The sequence below is a fragment of the Trachurus japonicus genome, chromosome 1 (genome assembly GCF_045865225.1).
Source record: "Trachurus japonicus isolate A0001 chromosome 1, Traja_1.0".
Lineage (NCBI taxonomy): Eukaryota > Metazoa > Chordata > Actinopteri > Carangiformes > Carangidae > Trachurus > Trachurus japonicus.
The window spans coordinates 22,774,263-22,787,088 of NC_140907.1; the positions used below are offsets into that span (position 1 = coordinate 22,774,263).

Here is a 12,826-nt window from a genome sequence, read left to right on the forward strand (position 1 = left end):
TGTGGAGGAACAAAGGAAAGGGAGGGTGTAACTTCAATGATGTCAGCAGAGCGAGGGTGATCTCCGAGGCACAGCAGCCTGTTTGAGCACCGAGATCCATTCTACACACACACATACACACTCAGCGGAGCTTTGGCCCAATGCTGCGAAGCCTCCGGCTATGAACACTCAAAGAATTACTAATCAGGACAACCATGAAAAAAAAGGCTATTTTTGGAAAAGCAATATCAATTTCACAAAAGTTGAAACTCACAGGATCCCACAGTGCCTCTGTGGGTTCGTTTGCCAGTGCCACATGCCATGTACCCATGACCCCATCCTACTTTCTCTATTCAGCTGTCCCATTGAGGAATACTATGTCCAGATTTGCACAATGAACAAATGTGAACTTGCAGCGTGCTCGTTGTATGGGCTGTGTGAATTTCACCTTCAGTGAGCTTTGGGACACCCAGTTAGTTTTAGGATGCTAACATTTAGTTAATAGATATCAGGAGAAGTCTCAGTAGACGGAAGAGACTCCAAAAGTCAGGCTAATCATTACAGTTAGTCTACAATTTTGTGCCTCATTAACTCTTAAGTGTTCATATTTCAGTGCTCCATCTGCATCCTCTTATTTTTTTCAGCCATTCCTAAGGTGGTTATTGACCCACCGAGACCAGGCAAGCTGCCTCCAAATCATCACAACCACATCCCGGATTTGGATCAGAGGAGGACAACTACCACCACCACCGCCTCCACCACTACTCGTCGTCCACCAGTGACTCCAAGGAGAATCTTCCCCGTTATCCCCAAATCAACAACAGCCACAACTACGACCAAGGCACCTCTGCCTCCGAGGAGGGTCACCCCACCTGCACGCAGGCCGTCAGTTCCCACCCGGAAGCCCTTTATCCCAACCAGGAAGCCCTTCATCCCAACCAGGAAGCCACCAGTTCCCACACAGAAGCCCTACATCCCACCAAAGGCCGTACCTCCCACCAGACACCCTACAACGCCACCTCCCGTCACCCCTGTGGACAACACCATCCAGAAGGAGGTGACCAAACAGAGAGGGGACGTCCACAGTAAGAACTTGATTTTTTTTTTTTTTTTACATACTGGAGATAATATAATAGCATCTTTGCAAATCTGTCAAACAAACATATATTTTTTTATCACCTTGTAAGCTTATATGTTGAACCTGCTATCAAATAGTCACCTTTCTACAGATCCACGAGATGCAAAGCAACGTTAGCATTTTTGAGCCATGTTCGTGGCCGCCAGATGAAGTCCCACATTCACTCTCATTTAACCCAGTTTTCGTTTTTTTCAACCTCCTCCTCTTCAGCTGCTAAATGCGTTTTCACAGAAAACAGATGCTGTGCCTAAAAAAGAGGCTGATGAGAGTGACCCGACACAGTGAAGTCGTGAACCATAAAACTGAAACAATGAGCTATGACACCTTTTACATCACACATAGAGATTCAGTTCACAGAGAGGAATTTATTAGAGGAGCTTCAACTGCTCAGAAAACATGATAGTTTTATAATCAAACATTAGCAGGCTCTAATCTCTGTGTTTGATGTTTGATGGGGCGGTGAAGCTTTTGTTTACTTTCGGGTCACAGTCTTTGACTTCAAAAGGCACCTATTTGTCTCGCCATTCATCTTCATCAGCTCCCTGACAGCTCTGCGCTATCCAAATTGGAGCAAATTTCCATATTTCTTCCTCCCAATCCCTGAAACACTGTTTATTATGAAGCATGTCACACTCTGCGGAATCAGGAGTGATGTTTACCTGACAGATGATGTGTATAATCATTGTGTATTATCGTATCCATTTTGTATTCAAACACATGAACGTGTGGTGGTAACTTATCCGAGCAGTTGGCAGTCAGCTCCTATCTGTACACAGTTTGTCTGATGGCTAACCACATGGTAGATTTAAGTTCTGAAAATCTGGCAGGGGACTTGAAGATTGTTTATAATGTACACTGAAAATGGTTGAAATCAAAGGTGACTATCAATCTGATTGATCACAAGGCAGCCACTGCAATATACAACCCTCTGACATATGAGAATTTGAGGTGATTAGTATGTAAATCAGGCTATACCCACCCTCAGATTAAAGTATGATACGCAGATTGTTAGGAAACAATGCCAAATTGTACAAGACGACAAATTAGTCTCACTAAGTGTTGAAGTAAAAATCTTTCTCTCGAGATAATTATCTTTTTGGCTACAGTTTAAAAAAAAAAAAACACAACAAACTGGTGCTGGAGCCAGACTGTTGTTTGTCCACATGTCACACAGTGCTGTCTGCCAAGCATGAATCTTTGACACCAGCTGCATTCAAAATGTATCATCAGTCTTTGTTTTAGTTTGACATTCTTCATCAAAACCAAATAACAGACCAGAATATCTAAATACTGCAGCAGTGAGGAGTTTCTTTTGGCTTTAACAAAGACAGTAATCGCTGCAATCATTTGCCACTTTACACCTCTTCAAAGCGATGAATTGTGTTTAATGACATAATCCCTGCGACATGCCACTTGTTAAGACTTAAATATCAGTTCAAGGCCAAAGTCACACTTACTTTTTATATATCGGCACTAATACATGATTTGTCTGCTGGCAATTATGCTTTATTATAGTATTTAAAGGATAAGGTTGTTTGAGTTCTATATTTTTCTCTTCATCAAAAAATCCTGTGAAAAGCAAAAATGAACTCATTCATTCTCTTTCTGAAAGCTTTAAATGGCTTAGTCCTGTGACATCCTGTTGCACAAGTTGACAACATTTTTTTTTCACTTCCACTGGACTAGAAACATTCATAATCTGGAAACATAAAACTTAAATAATTTAAATGGCTAGGTGCAATGTGGATGGAGAGGGTTAGGGCCGTGACAAAAATGGAATAAGGAATATTTATTCATTTTTCACCCTGATGCTGTACATCCTCATGAGCAAACAAACTGCATATTCATCCGCAGGTCAAACAGTCACCAACAGGTCCACTATTTGCTTCTTTTTGAGCAATGATTGCTAAAAACTAGCTACCTACAGTGAAACAACTTTTTTTTTAAAAGTACTGTGCTGTATATTTGTGAGCCATATTTAAAAATGTATATTGTGTGGTGTCATCTTTATGACTATAACGCTGTTTGCATTGTTCGAATGCAACACTTTTGTATCTGCCAAGTGTTCAAAGCTTACAACAAACAGGTCAAACTGAGAAATTTGCACTTTATGATGCAGCCGTACAGAAAAAGCAGTAGAGGGTGATAATTGAGTAGGTGGAAATCCAGATGCACCAAAAGTATAAATTGGACAGCAATTGTTATTGAACATGATTGAAGTGTTTTTGTTCTCCGCTCTCGTCTGCACAGTGAAAGTCTGTTTTTACCAAAACCCAACATTAAGGTCCTTAAACATAGAATTGTTTGTCGAGAACAGCAAACTACAGCATAAGAGGTGAGACACTGTGGTTCCTACTCACCTTGCCAGATGGCATCACATAATTAGAAAAAGGAAAGAGGAGAGAAGATTACATTAACACCTGTCTGCACTGCTTGAAGGAGACATCAATCTAATAGTTCGCACCACGGCAGAGCAGTTCTAGAAATCAGAGCCTCCTGAAGATGGTCTGAATAAGATGAGAGAGGGAAGGAGGAGAGACACCGCTGAGTGATTATTCAAATAATTAGACGGAAATAGGAATCATTTGAATATGAGCCTAGGGGCAGGAAGAAACACTTCAGCTGTGCCTCAAGTGAAGGTGTGTGCAGTGGCCAGAGCAGTTTTCAGGCCTTTATAGTTTATTTTCAGTCACTTCAATCAACATTATCATTGCTGTCCAATGAAAAAATGTTGTATATCCAATCTACTCTTATTTTATCTTCAGTATTTTAAAATATAAATTCACATTCTTAGCAAATATCTGCAGAGAACATTATCACTACACACATCTGTGTCAAAAATGCATCTGTAGCTAGGAGGTGATTTATCTTAGCCTAGCATAAAGGATAGCAACAACAAGCAGGGAAACAGCAGGCCTGGCTCAAAGCACACCCATCGACACATCTCAGACACATTAAACAGCATGTTTAATCCAGCAGGTCCTCGAGGCTAAACAGCCATACAGAGGTTTATGGAAGTAAATACAACAACTACTGTACTGTACTTGGTAAGATAAAATGTATGGTTTAGGTTAAGATGGTTATGTGCTACTGTACATGCTAGAGGACAATTGTTATCCAATAAATGATCAGTTAGGCCAGATTTTTAAAAATTTGCATGGAGGCAGGCCGACCTCTTCCTCCTGTTTCAACACTTTAGACTGAGATAAGCCAACACTAGCCTTGCTCTAGGTCTATAATCTTTTCAGTCTTTTTTAAATAGCTCTCTGTAAGAAAACATATGATATTTCCCAGAATGTAGATCTCTTTAAAGGACTAAAGGCTTCTCTGTAATATGAGAAAACCCTCTAACCACTTTTATTAGGCTAATTTAAAAACAAACAAACATCTCAACAGCATCTGGATTGAGAGAAAATGCATTTACATTAGACTAAGTACTACGTTTTTCTAAACTTAAGAAGGCTTTTACCCAGCGGATGATAAAGTATGATGGCTTGATGACATGTGAACAGAAGAAAAATGATGCTGCATTAACCTTTTTGCATTTCCACTTAAGACCGGTAGCCTACACACATAAAGATTTTCTAAATCTCAACAGATTTTTTATCTGTGAGAGACCCCACACATGAAGAAAAAAAAATCGGTGACTCAGGGCCGACAGTTGTAAATATTGAACATGTTGGTCGGAAGGGAGGAAATCGGGGCAAAATCAGACAGATTATCTTCATGTGGGTGGTAGGCATTAGTCACACTGCCTCTGAAAAATTCTGAAATATGCTGTTAATAGAAAAAAACAAAAAAAACCTCTGATTTGTTTTGGTTCTGTTTGTTCAACATTTTGGCAGAACATAGGAAATCCCTCTAGAGCAGCTTTCATTGACCCCCCACCCTCAAATATTTGGATTTAACAAACCACAAAGGTCAAATAGAACAGAACATGTAATATTAAATATTTCAACATACAGTAAACAAAGTGTTCTATGTAACCATGCAGAAAGTTTGGTTTTATGTGCAAAGATTTTAAGATACTTGAGATTTCTGCCCGACAACTCAATGCAATGAAAAGGAATGGCATTTTGTTTGTGGTGCTCAAAGCTTAAAAGGATTTGAAGCAATTTGTCTTTGCACAAACCGTGCCCCAGTTACCCTGGATAATCCACTGACCTTGCTGGGAAAAGTTTTCATTTGAACTACTTTCTACTGAAGGAAAACTGTTGACAGCGAGACCTACAGAGCATACAAAGTAACCAGGACACTGTTCCTTTTGAGCACATACAACTACTCAAAGCTATAATTTCAATTGTTTGCGTAGCATATTTCTTCATGTACAGTCAATGTGATACACCTATAGAAAATCATATTATGATATATCTCTTTTTTCTGCATGTTTTTGGTGATAAAATATGTTATTTGGGAATTATTTTTGGAAGCAGCGTGTGTGTCAGAATTCCTGTCATGATGACACAAACAGCTATTTTTTACTACGAGTCACACACTGTCCCAGTTCAAATTACTGCTCCCTTAATCGGCACATCACTTATTTTTTATTCTTTATATATCCACTCTATGACCGGATGCAAGATTTCTGGGGTGGGGTGGGGGCATGTCTGTGCTTTCCTTAGAAGCACAGACACACACACTGAGTTCTACATGCTTGAGATTGCTGGAGAGCCTGGTGTGAGAGTGTGACCTCCCTGCTCTCAGATTCCTTCGACCGACAGACTACATCAGCAGTGTGCCGGGTGGTGCGACCCAGCGTGAGGTTAGAGGGGGGAGGTTTGGTGGTTGGGAACTTTGGTGGTTCAAGTGCAGGTTACAGCATATTTGTAGCACATGGACAAGAATCTGTCTGGGACGCTGAGAAATTTGGCTCATCAGCAAATACTGTACAAAACACACTAAAACTGTTGCTCTGTTTATCTCTATTTTGCTTCCACTGACACCTTTCCTTATAAGGGAATTTAAAACCAGTTAAGATAACTGTTATCCTGACAGAGTTAAAGGCTTGAGCATCTTTTGCTGCAAAATATTTGTCACAGTACTGTACAAGTACCAACTTCCTTTGCTTCAATTGTCAGTTGACCTTTCATATGACAGCTTGGCCTTTAGTATTTTGGGCAACGTGACCCCATTAGAGAAGGAAAGAGGCTATTTCAGGACTGGCTGTACTCTATTTGTGTGTTTGTGTGTACAGTATGTATGTATGTGGCTACTAGTTTCGTAGCAGTAACATTTACCCAGAAGTTGCGTCAGATGAGCAGTTGCCCTTTTTCTTGTAAAGAACCACATTTGACTTCTGGTCTTTCTAAAGGTTTCCTCAAGTATTCAAATCTCTGTGGTGCTTAGCTCTGGATACGCAGGCACTAAACCATGACATTGTTGCATCCTTGTGGAGTAATGAAACAAATCCACACAATAGCCACATCTGAGCAAATATAATACCTTGTATTAATCCTTTATCTAAACTTGCGTCTCTCTCTCCACAGTCCCTCGGAACCATGGCCACAACAACGTTCTCGGCATCGATTTTGACATTGAGCTCGGCAACACGGCGGATGAAGCCAAAGATGACCCAGGTAAACACAACACATTTTTGACAAAGATAATCAGCAAGCAGCAGCGGCAGCAGCAGCCCGGCTCAGAGCAGATCACTGCAGAGCTCAAATGATGACAGACGAGCCACGTTCGCTGCGGGCAAAATGAAAGTGACAACCAAACTCCTGCGGTGCTGCTGCGGAGGTGAAGACATGATAGTGACCAGATGTGTTTTGATAGGCCTTCCACCAGGAGGTGACACATGACGTCTGGCTATATCCGTTTAAATAATGGCTCACAGCCTACTGCCAGACTTTTTCCACTTTTCACATTATGCTTGACTGCATGAATGATTAATTGATCATTATCAAGAACATCACTGCTCTGTTCATAAGCTGCATAGCACCCAATGTAGAATTCCTACAAGAACAATAAGAAAATAGATTTTGTGAAGATACATTTTATCTTGTATTTGCTCAATATGATTTATCGATGTCGGTGGTATGCAGTTTAAAATGCCTAATGACTTAGTTTATTTTGGTTCACAGTGCATCATTTGCTATGCGGTGTCAGGAGAGAAGGTGTTTTCATTGGCTCAGAAAACGAAGTGAGAAGTGTTTTTTGGAAACACTGTTTCAGTTGCGAAATGATGGATGTTTTTCTTATCTTCGAACCAATTTGCACAGCAATGCATGGATAATACTGTTACTGTGTTGTCTACATTTTCTTAATGCTATTGTCTAGGCATCATGGCCAAGGAAATCATCACTCATTGAATATTATGACTCTCTGCTGTAACCATAATGTATTTTATTATGGTGTAAGGCACGCATACTATAGGCTGTGTGTATGTGTGTAGAAGCATACTTATACATGCACCCACACCCACACACACAGATATCAACAATTTCAGCTACTGTTACAATATTTGTTATTCCTTAGATGAATGCATCTCTGCTTTTGATTTATGCAGCTCCATTTTCACTCACTTCTTCCTCAATGCATCAGGTCTCTTCAGAGATTAGAAACATCATGACAAATGTTTACACTTTTATTGTATCATCTTGTTCATCACAAGGAGCTTCAAGAGTCCTCTTGCCCCCGGTGAATTTAGAGGCTCACAGCATGGCTCCTGTGAAGCATCACGGAGAGCAGACTGAAGACTTTTTGCATGTGTGTGTGTGTGTGTGCTCTCCACCTCTCTGAAAAGTGTGTTTCTTTTCTCCCCAGAGTCAGGGTATCTGAGCTGCTCCTTTGATGATGGTCTTTGCGGCTGGATCAGGGACAAAGATGGAGACCTGCACTGGGAGACGACGCCTGATCCGTCAGGTAGTTAAAGCGTGGGAGGTGGAGGAGAAGGAGGAGGAGGAAAAGAAGGAGGAAGATGCTGTACTCCTCTCACTCACATGCTCAAATAAGGGAAAACGTTGTATTTTATAGTCAGTAAATGCAAATGAGCAAAGCTGTGTTGCTTTCCCGACACGCACACACATGCAAACACACGCAAGGTCAGACAATCTAAGCAGTTCTGTTTTGTTCTGCTCAATTACAGGTCAAGATGAAAATTACTTGAGGGAAGTAGTCTGTCTTCTCTGCAGATTAGCACTTTGCTCTACAAAGTGATGCAAATGAGACGTGGATTACACCACCTGTCACTGATACCTGTGGCTTGCTTTAAACGGGAACACAACACTGTTTTTCTTGGGGGGGTTCAGACAGTGAGTAGTTCTGGTGAATTACACTGAGTGGACTCAGTGGAGGCAGTGTGAAGACTAAACAGTGCAGCATACTGGCACTCTTTAAGTGACATTAACTGCATGTGGCTTCCACAGCCAACTGGCTTAGTCTTGCAGTTACAGTAGTAGCCAGTTTCTAAGACATACACACAGAGGCCTCTATTCAGCCAAGTTTTTGCTCCCTCATTAGTGCAAATAAAGATTTTTACCCCAACTTGGAAAGTCATTCACAGTAATTCACAAGCTAAGCCCTGACTAAGAGGCAACAGTTCCCTTTGCAGTAGCCTCATCATGAACATGTTCAGTCAGAACATTTGAATAATCTCTCATTTATATGTGTGTGTCCATCATCGCATGCATCTTCAGGGTGTTGTGAAGCATGTAACTATTAACTGTTCATCACTTTAAGTTGTTTTGATAGACAGCCACAGGCAAACACTCATGGCTCTTAAAGGATTGGCACAGATTTGGAGGCAGTTCATAACTTATGCAGGAAGCGTCTGTGGCCTCCAGATACTTATTGGACCTCCTGTGGTTAACAGCAGCCATACACAGATCCACTAAATAAGCAAAATGCATCAACATTATTACCCTGAAGCACTTTAACCTTTAAATTTTTAAAACTGTATAGATCTAATATCACTAACTAATGTATAAATTAATAGTAAAAAAGAAAAGCCCACCGGCAACTAGATTTACTTTGAGTTGAAAAACATAAGTGGGTCAAGTCTTTTTTAAGTGAATATTTTTTCACCATCTCTTATTCCATCACCTTTATGAATTGCACAGTTGGATGGAAAATGTATTATTACATACAAAAAGACCAACTCACCTGCATCCTGCATACACCTATCTACGTACCTATTTATTTAAAAAAGATCACCCCCCCCCCCCCCCCCCTAACTGTGTAGTAGTACTAATGTTTAATTTTTGTTTTTATATTGCACACATATATTGAATTTCATACTTCAACTGATTTTCATAAAGAAATCAATTTGGTAAATTTGTATCAATAAGCCCAAACAAAGGAGTTTCACTTGAGTGACATAGAATATTTGACCAGAAAACCATAACTGTGTCAGGTAAGCATGATGTCCCTGGGATTTTGAAAAAAAAACTTGCGATCTCACATTTTTTCAAATTACATGGCACTTTTAGGAGACAGGTGGTAAATGATAACGGATTCAATTCCCCAAATATGTTATTGCAAGATCTGACAGAAATTTGCAGAGCACATTCACTTGGTTTTTATTATTAGTTGTAAAAATACATGTGTTAGTTTGGATGAGTTGCTCAGATGTAATAGTCTGAGTAAGCCTGCTGCAGACTGTCATATTAAAACTAAGATGTAAAATTTCTGAGCAAATAAATGCTAATAGAGTCTGAGACTGGAGGTTTTGCTGGAGGGAGTTGCATTTCTGAGCAGCCAGGGTGCAGACTGAATGAGAACCCATTGTGAGAGGATGTGCTGAGGATGCATGGAACATGGCTCCACCAGGTTAATTTCATTAACTGACTCTATTAGTCTGTCTGTCACTGGTCTCCGCAGGTGGACGGTACCTCACCATTCCTGAGGTTGGAAACAAGAGAAGTGGACGAGGGGCCCGGCTGGTTCTCCCACTCACCCCTCCCTGGAATGACGGCAATCTGTGCCTGTCTTTCCGGCACAAGTTGGCAGGCCACCACGTGGGCATGCTGCAAGTGTTTGTGAAGAAGGGGAAGCAGTACAGTCCAGCAGTGTGGGGACGGACAGGTGGAAATGGCTGGAGACACACCCAGATCACGCTATGGGGCACAGGCCTTGAGAGTGTAAGTCTAAGAATAAAGACGTCAAACAGGTTCATTCATGAAATTTGAATTATTTCCACTGATATATTTGACAGTAGTGGGGAGACATGTTTGTGTTCCTGTTGATGAAAAATAAATCAGAGCAGCAGTCTGCATTTCAAAAGAGTGGATCTGTAAAAGTTAAGATGGACGTCACCGTCGAGAACAGTTTTCTTTCATCGTGAAGTAGCATGCTGTTGATTGCCCCTCCATGGTACTGACTCAGTGTGCATTGTGCCATTGTTCCCCCAGGTGATCCTGAAGGGGGAGCGTGGGCGAGGCAGGAGTGGCGAGATGGCCGTGGACGACATCACCCTGAGGAAAGGCTCCTGCACAGAGGAGCACAATCTGAGGAGACTCTAACCGACAGAGCAGGAGAAAAGAAAGGCAGAAAGAAAACAAGAGGGAAAAATCATCTCAAAGAGAGAACTGACTCTGTTATGACACCCCCTCACTCTGCCTGAGTTCTCGCCGATCCCCCTCTCAACCCAGTCCCCACCCCACCCCCCCTCCTCCTCCCAACTCCATCCTGTGAACGATATTCTCAAAATCGTGCATCTGCAGAACAGTGGGTTTCTCTTTCTCTGAGCAGTCCGGGAATAAAAGGACTGAACCAAATCTCATGGATCTCCAGCAGCACACTCCTCTCACTCCATCACCTTGTTACTCTGAAACCTGCATGTACCTACTTACCATGGAAATGTCCTCCACCCAACACAGCCCTGGCAGCCATCCAGGTGCACATTCGCTTCATTTCTTCCTGGAGAGAGGATCATTCCCTCACTTAGGAGTCTGCTTTTTCCTTGCTTTGATCTTTAAAATCACAAGCCATTGCTTTCTTTCTTTCTTTCTTTCTTTTTTTTTGCTTGATGTTAAGCTATGTGGCAAGGGATGCATTTTGTAATTGTTTTAATCAGTGAAATATCAGAGGTGGTATACATTTCTTTGAAGATCAGACATAAAATACTATGGAAAAAAGAAATTGTCGTTATTTGGTGCTAATCCAGATTACTCCAAATCTGAGTCAGAGCCAGTTCAGGCCTGCTTTTGTAGGTCTTTGTTGAGTTTTTGGTATTGCTACTGTCCTGTAGCACAGTTATGACTGAAGCAGTGCTGTCTTTTGTTGTCACAGTATTTCAAAGATCGGTTTGGCAGAAGAGAGTTTGGAAAACGAAAGCACTTTTTCTGCCGAAAATCTTTTATTGAAGCCTCTTTAAGTTGTTAAAACACTCTACAGTCATGTTTCTCAGATACTTGAAATGTGTCAAACAGAATCAATGTTCTATCTGTGACACTAGCAAATCAACAGTTACTTTCTATTATACAGTATGTGCTTTGTTATATTAAGTGCAGTTTGTTATAACGACAACACCTACAACTTTTTAGGCTTTCACAAATTGTATTATTGTAAATGTAGTTGCGTGTACATACTAAAAATCTATGATCCCATTTGTTGTGTGGTTTATACGTTATGTTTATTCATACATGAATATTGATTGGATTTCAAAATGGTTGGTATTTCAGCTTCTAATTAAAGAACTTGTAAACAGATTGAAACCTTGTGTAGTGCAAGGCCATGTTTAAAGTGCACAAAATGTGTATATTCATGTGGTAAAATGCTCTGTCTGTAACTTGCAAAGCACATAGTTGCGTATCGTATGCTGTGATAATGAAGGGCGTCGGCTGGAATTTAGAGGTTTTCTGTATGCATAGGTGCATTCACCAAATTCAAATTTATCCAGACCAGTATGTAAATAAAATACATTTGACTGATACGTTGTGAGACATGGAGCATGTTCTTTTTCATGTGCTTGTACAGTACAGTAGATCACAGCAACACACGGTTTGGAGAAGCTGACTCCTGTTGAGGCTTTGACTACTAGAGGTTAAACATTGTTTTCATGAGCAGGTGCTCACTTTTTTTGGACTCATTTGTTTGAATGCTGGTATAATCATGGTATCAACAGTCATTGCTGATACTAATGCAGCAATTGCTAATTGAGGAGAGAAAGAAAAGGACAACAAACTCCTCACAACTGTGGTGAACAGAAAAGCAGCTCATAATGAACAATACCTCTAGCCTTGAAGCAGGTTTGCTTTAACAGTCACCATAAGATCACAGTGTCAGCAGGGCCCAACTTACTGTATAGTAACAGCCCATGCTGGTTATGGTGTTATAATGGTATGCCAAATGTTGTCTTGAGTCACGTTCCGCCCATAATAGTAATCCATAATCATCTGAATGCCACAGCCCATTAGAGCATAGCTGCTGTCCATATGCATTCCCTTATGGACACTCATAGCCAGCGCTGATTACAAAAGGATAATGCATTGTATTGCAAAGCAGAATTTGTCTCAAACTGTTTCATGAACATGACAGTAAGTTTAGTGGCCCTGTGCTAGAGTTATTATTAATAATAATAATGCTAGGGTTATGGACTTGACCAAGACTTTAACCCAGTGTGGTAAGTGGAACCCTAACCCTACCCCTAAAGCCAAAATGGCCCCATAAGTGGAAGTGGTTATCACACTGACATTATTTGATGGACATGGAAGAGACCCGGACAACAATGGTTGCTCTCAACGTAACCCTAATCCCCAACCCTAACTC

At 40.9% G+C, this 12,826-nt stretch overlaps 1 protein-coding gene across 6 annotated transcripts in view; it reads left to right on the forward strand.

Annotated features, from left to right (window-relative positions):
* The window catches only part of npnta (nephronectin a), a 47,092-nt gene extending 35,102 nt beyond the window's left edge, over positions 1-11,990 (forward strand). For all 6 annotated transcript variants that reach the window (XM_085780606.1, XM_085780619.1, XM_085780599.1 and 3 more), the window contains 5 exons: positions 624-1,064; positions 6,604-6,693; positions 7,883-7,981; positions 9,938-10,197; positions 10,468-11,990. In XM_085780606.1, the coding sequence (XP_085636732.1) occupies positions 624-1,064; positions 6,604-6,693; positions 7,883-7,981; positions 9,938-10,197; positions 10,468-10,578 (1,001 nt within the window). In that variant the 3' untranslated portion in view covers positions 10,579-11,990. The remainder of the gene's footprint in view (positions 1-623; positions 1,065-6,603; positions 6,694-7,882; positions 7,982-9,937; positions 10,198-10,467) is intronic.
* The last annotated feature ends 836 nt before the right edge of the window (positions 11,991-12,826 follow it).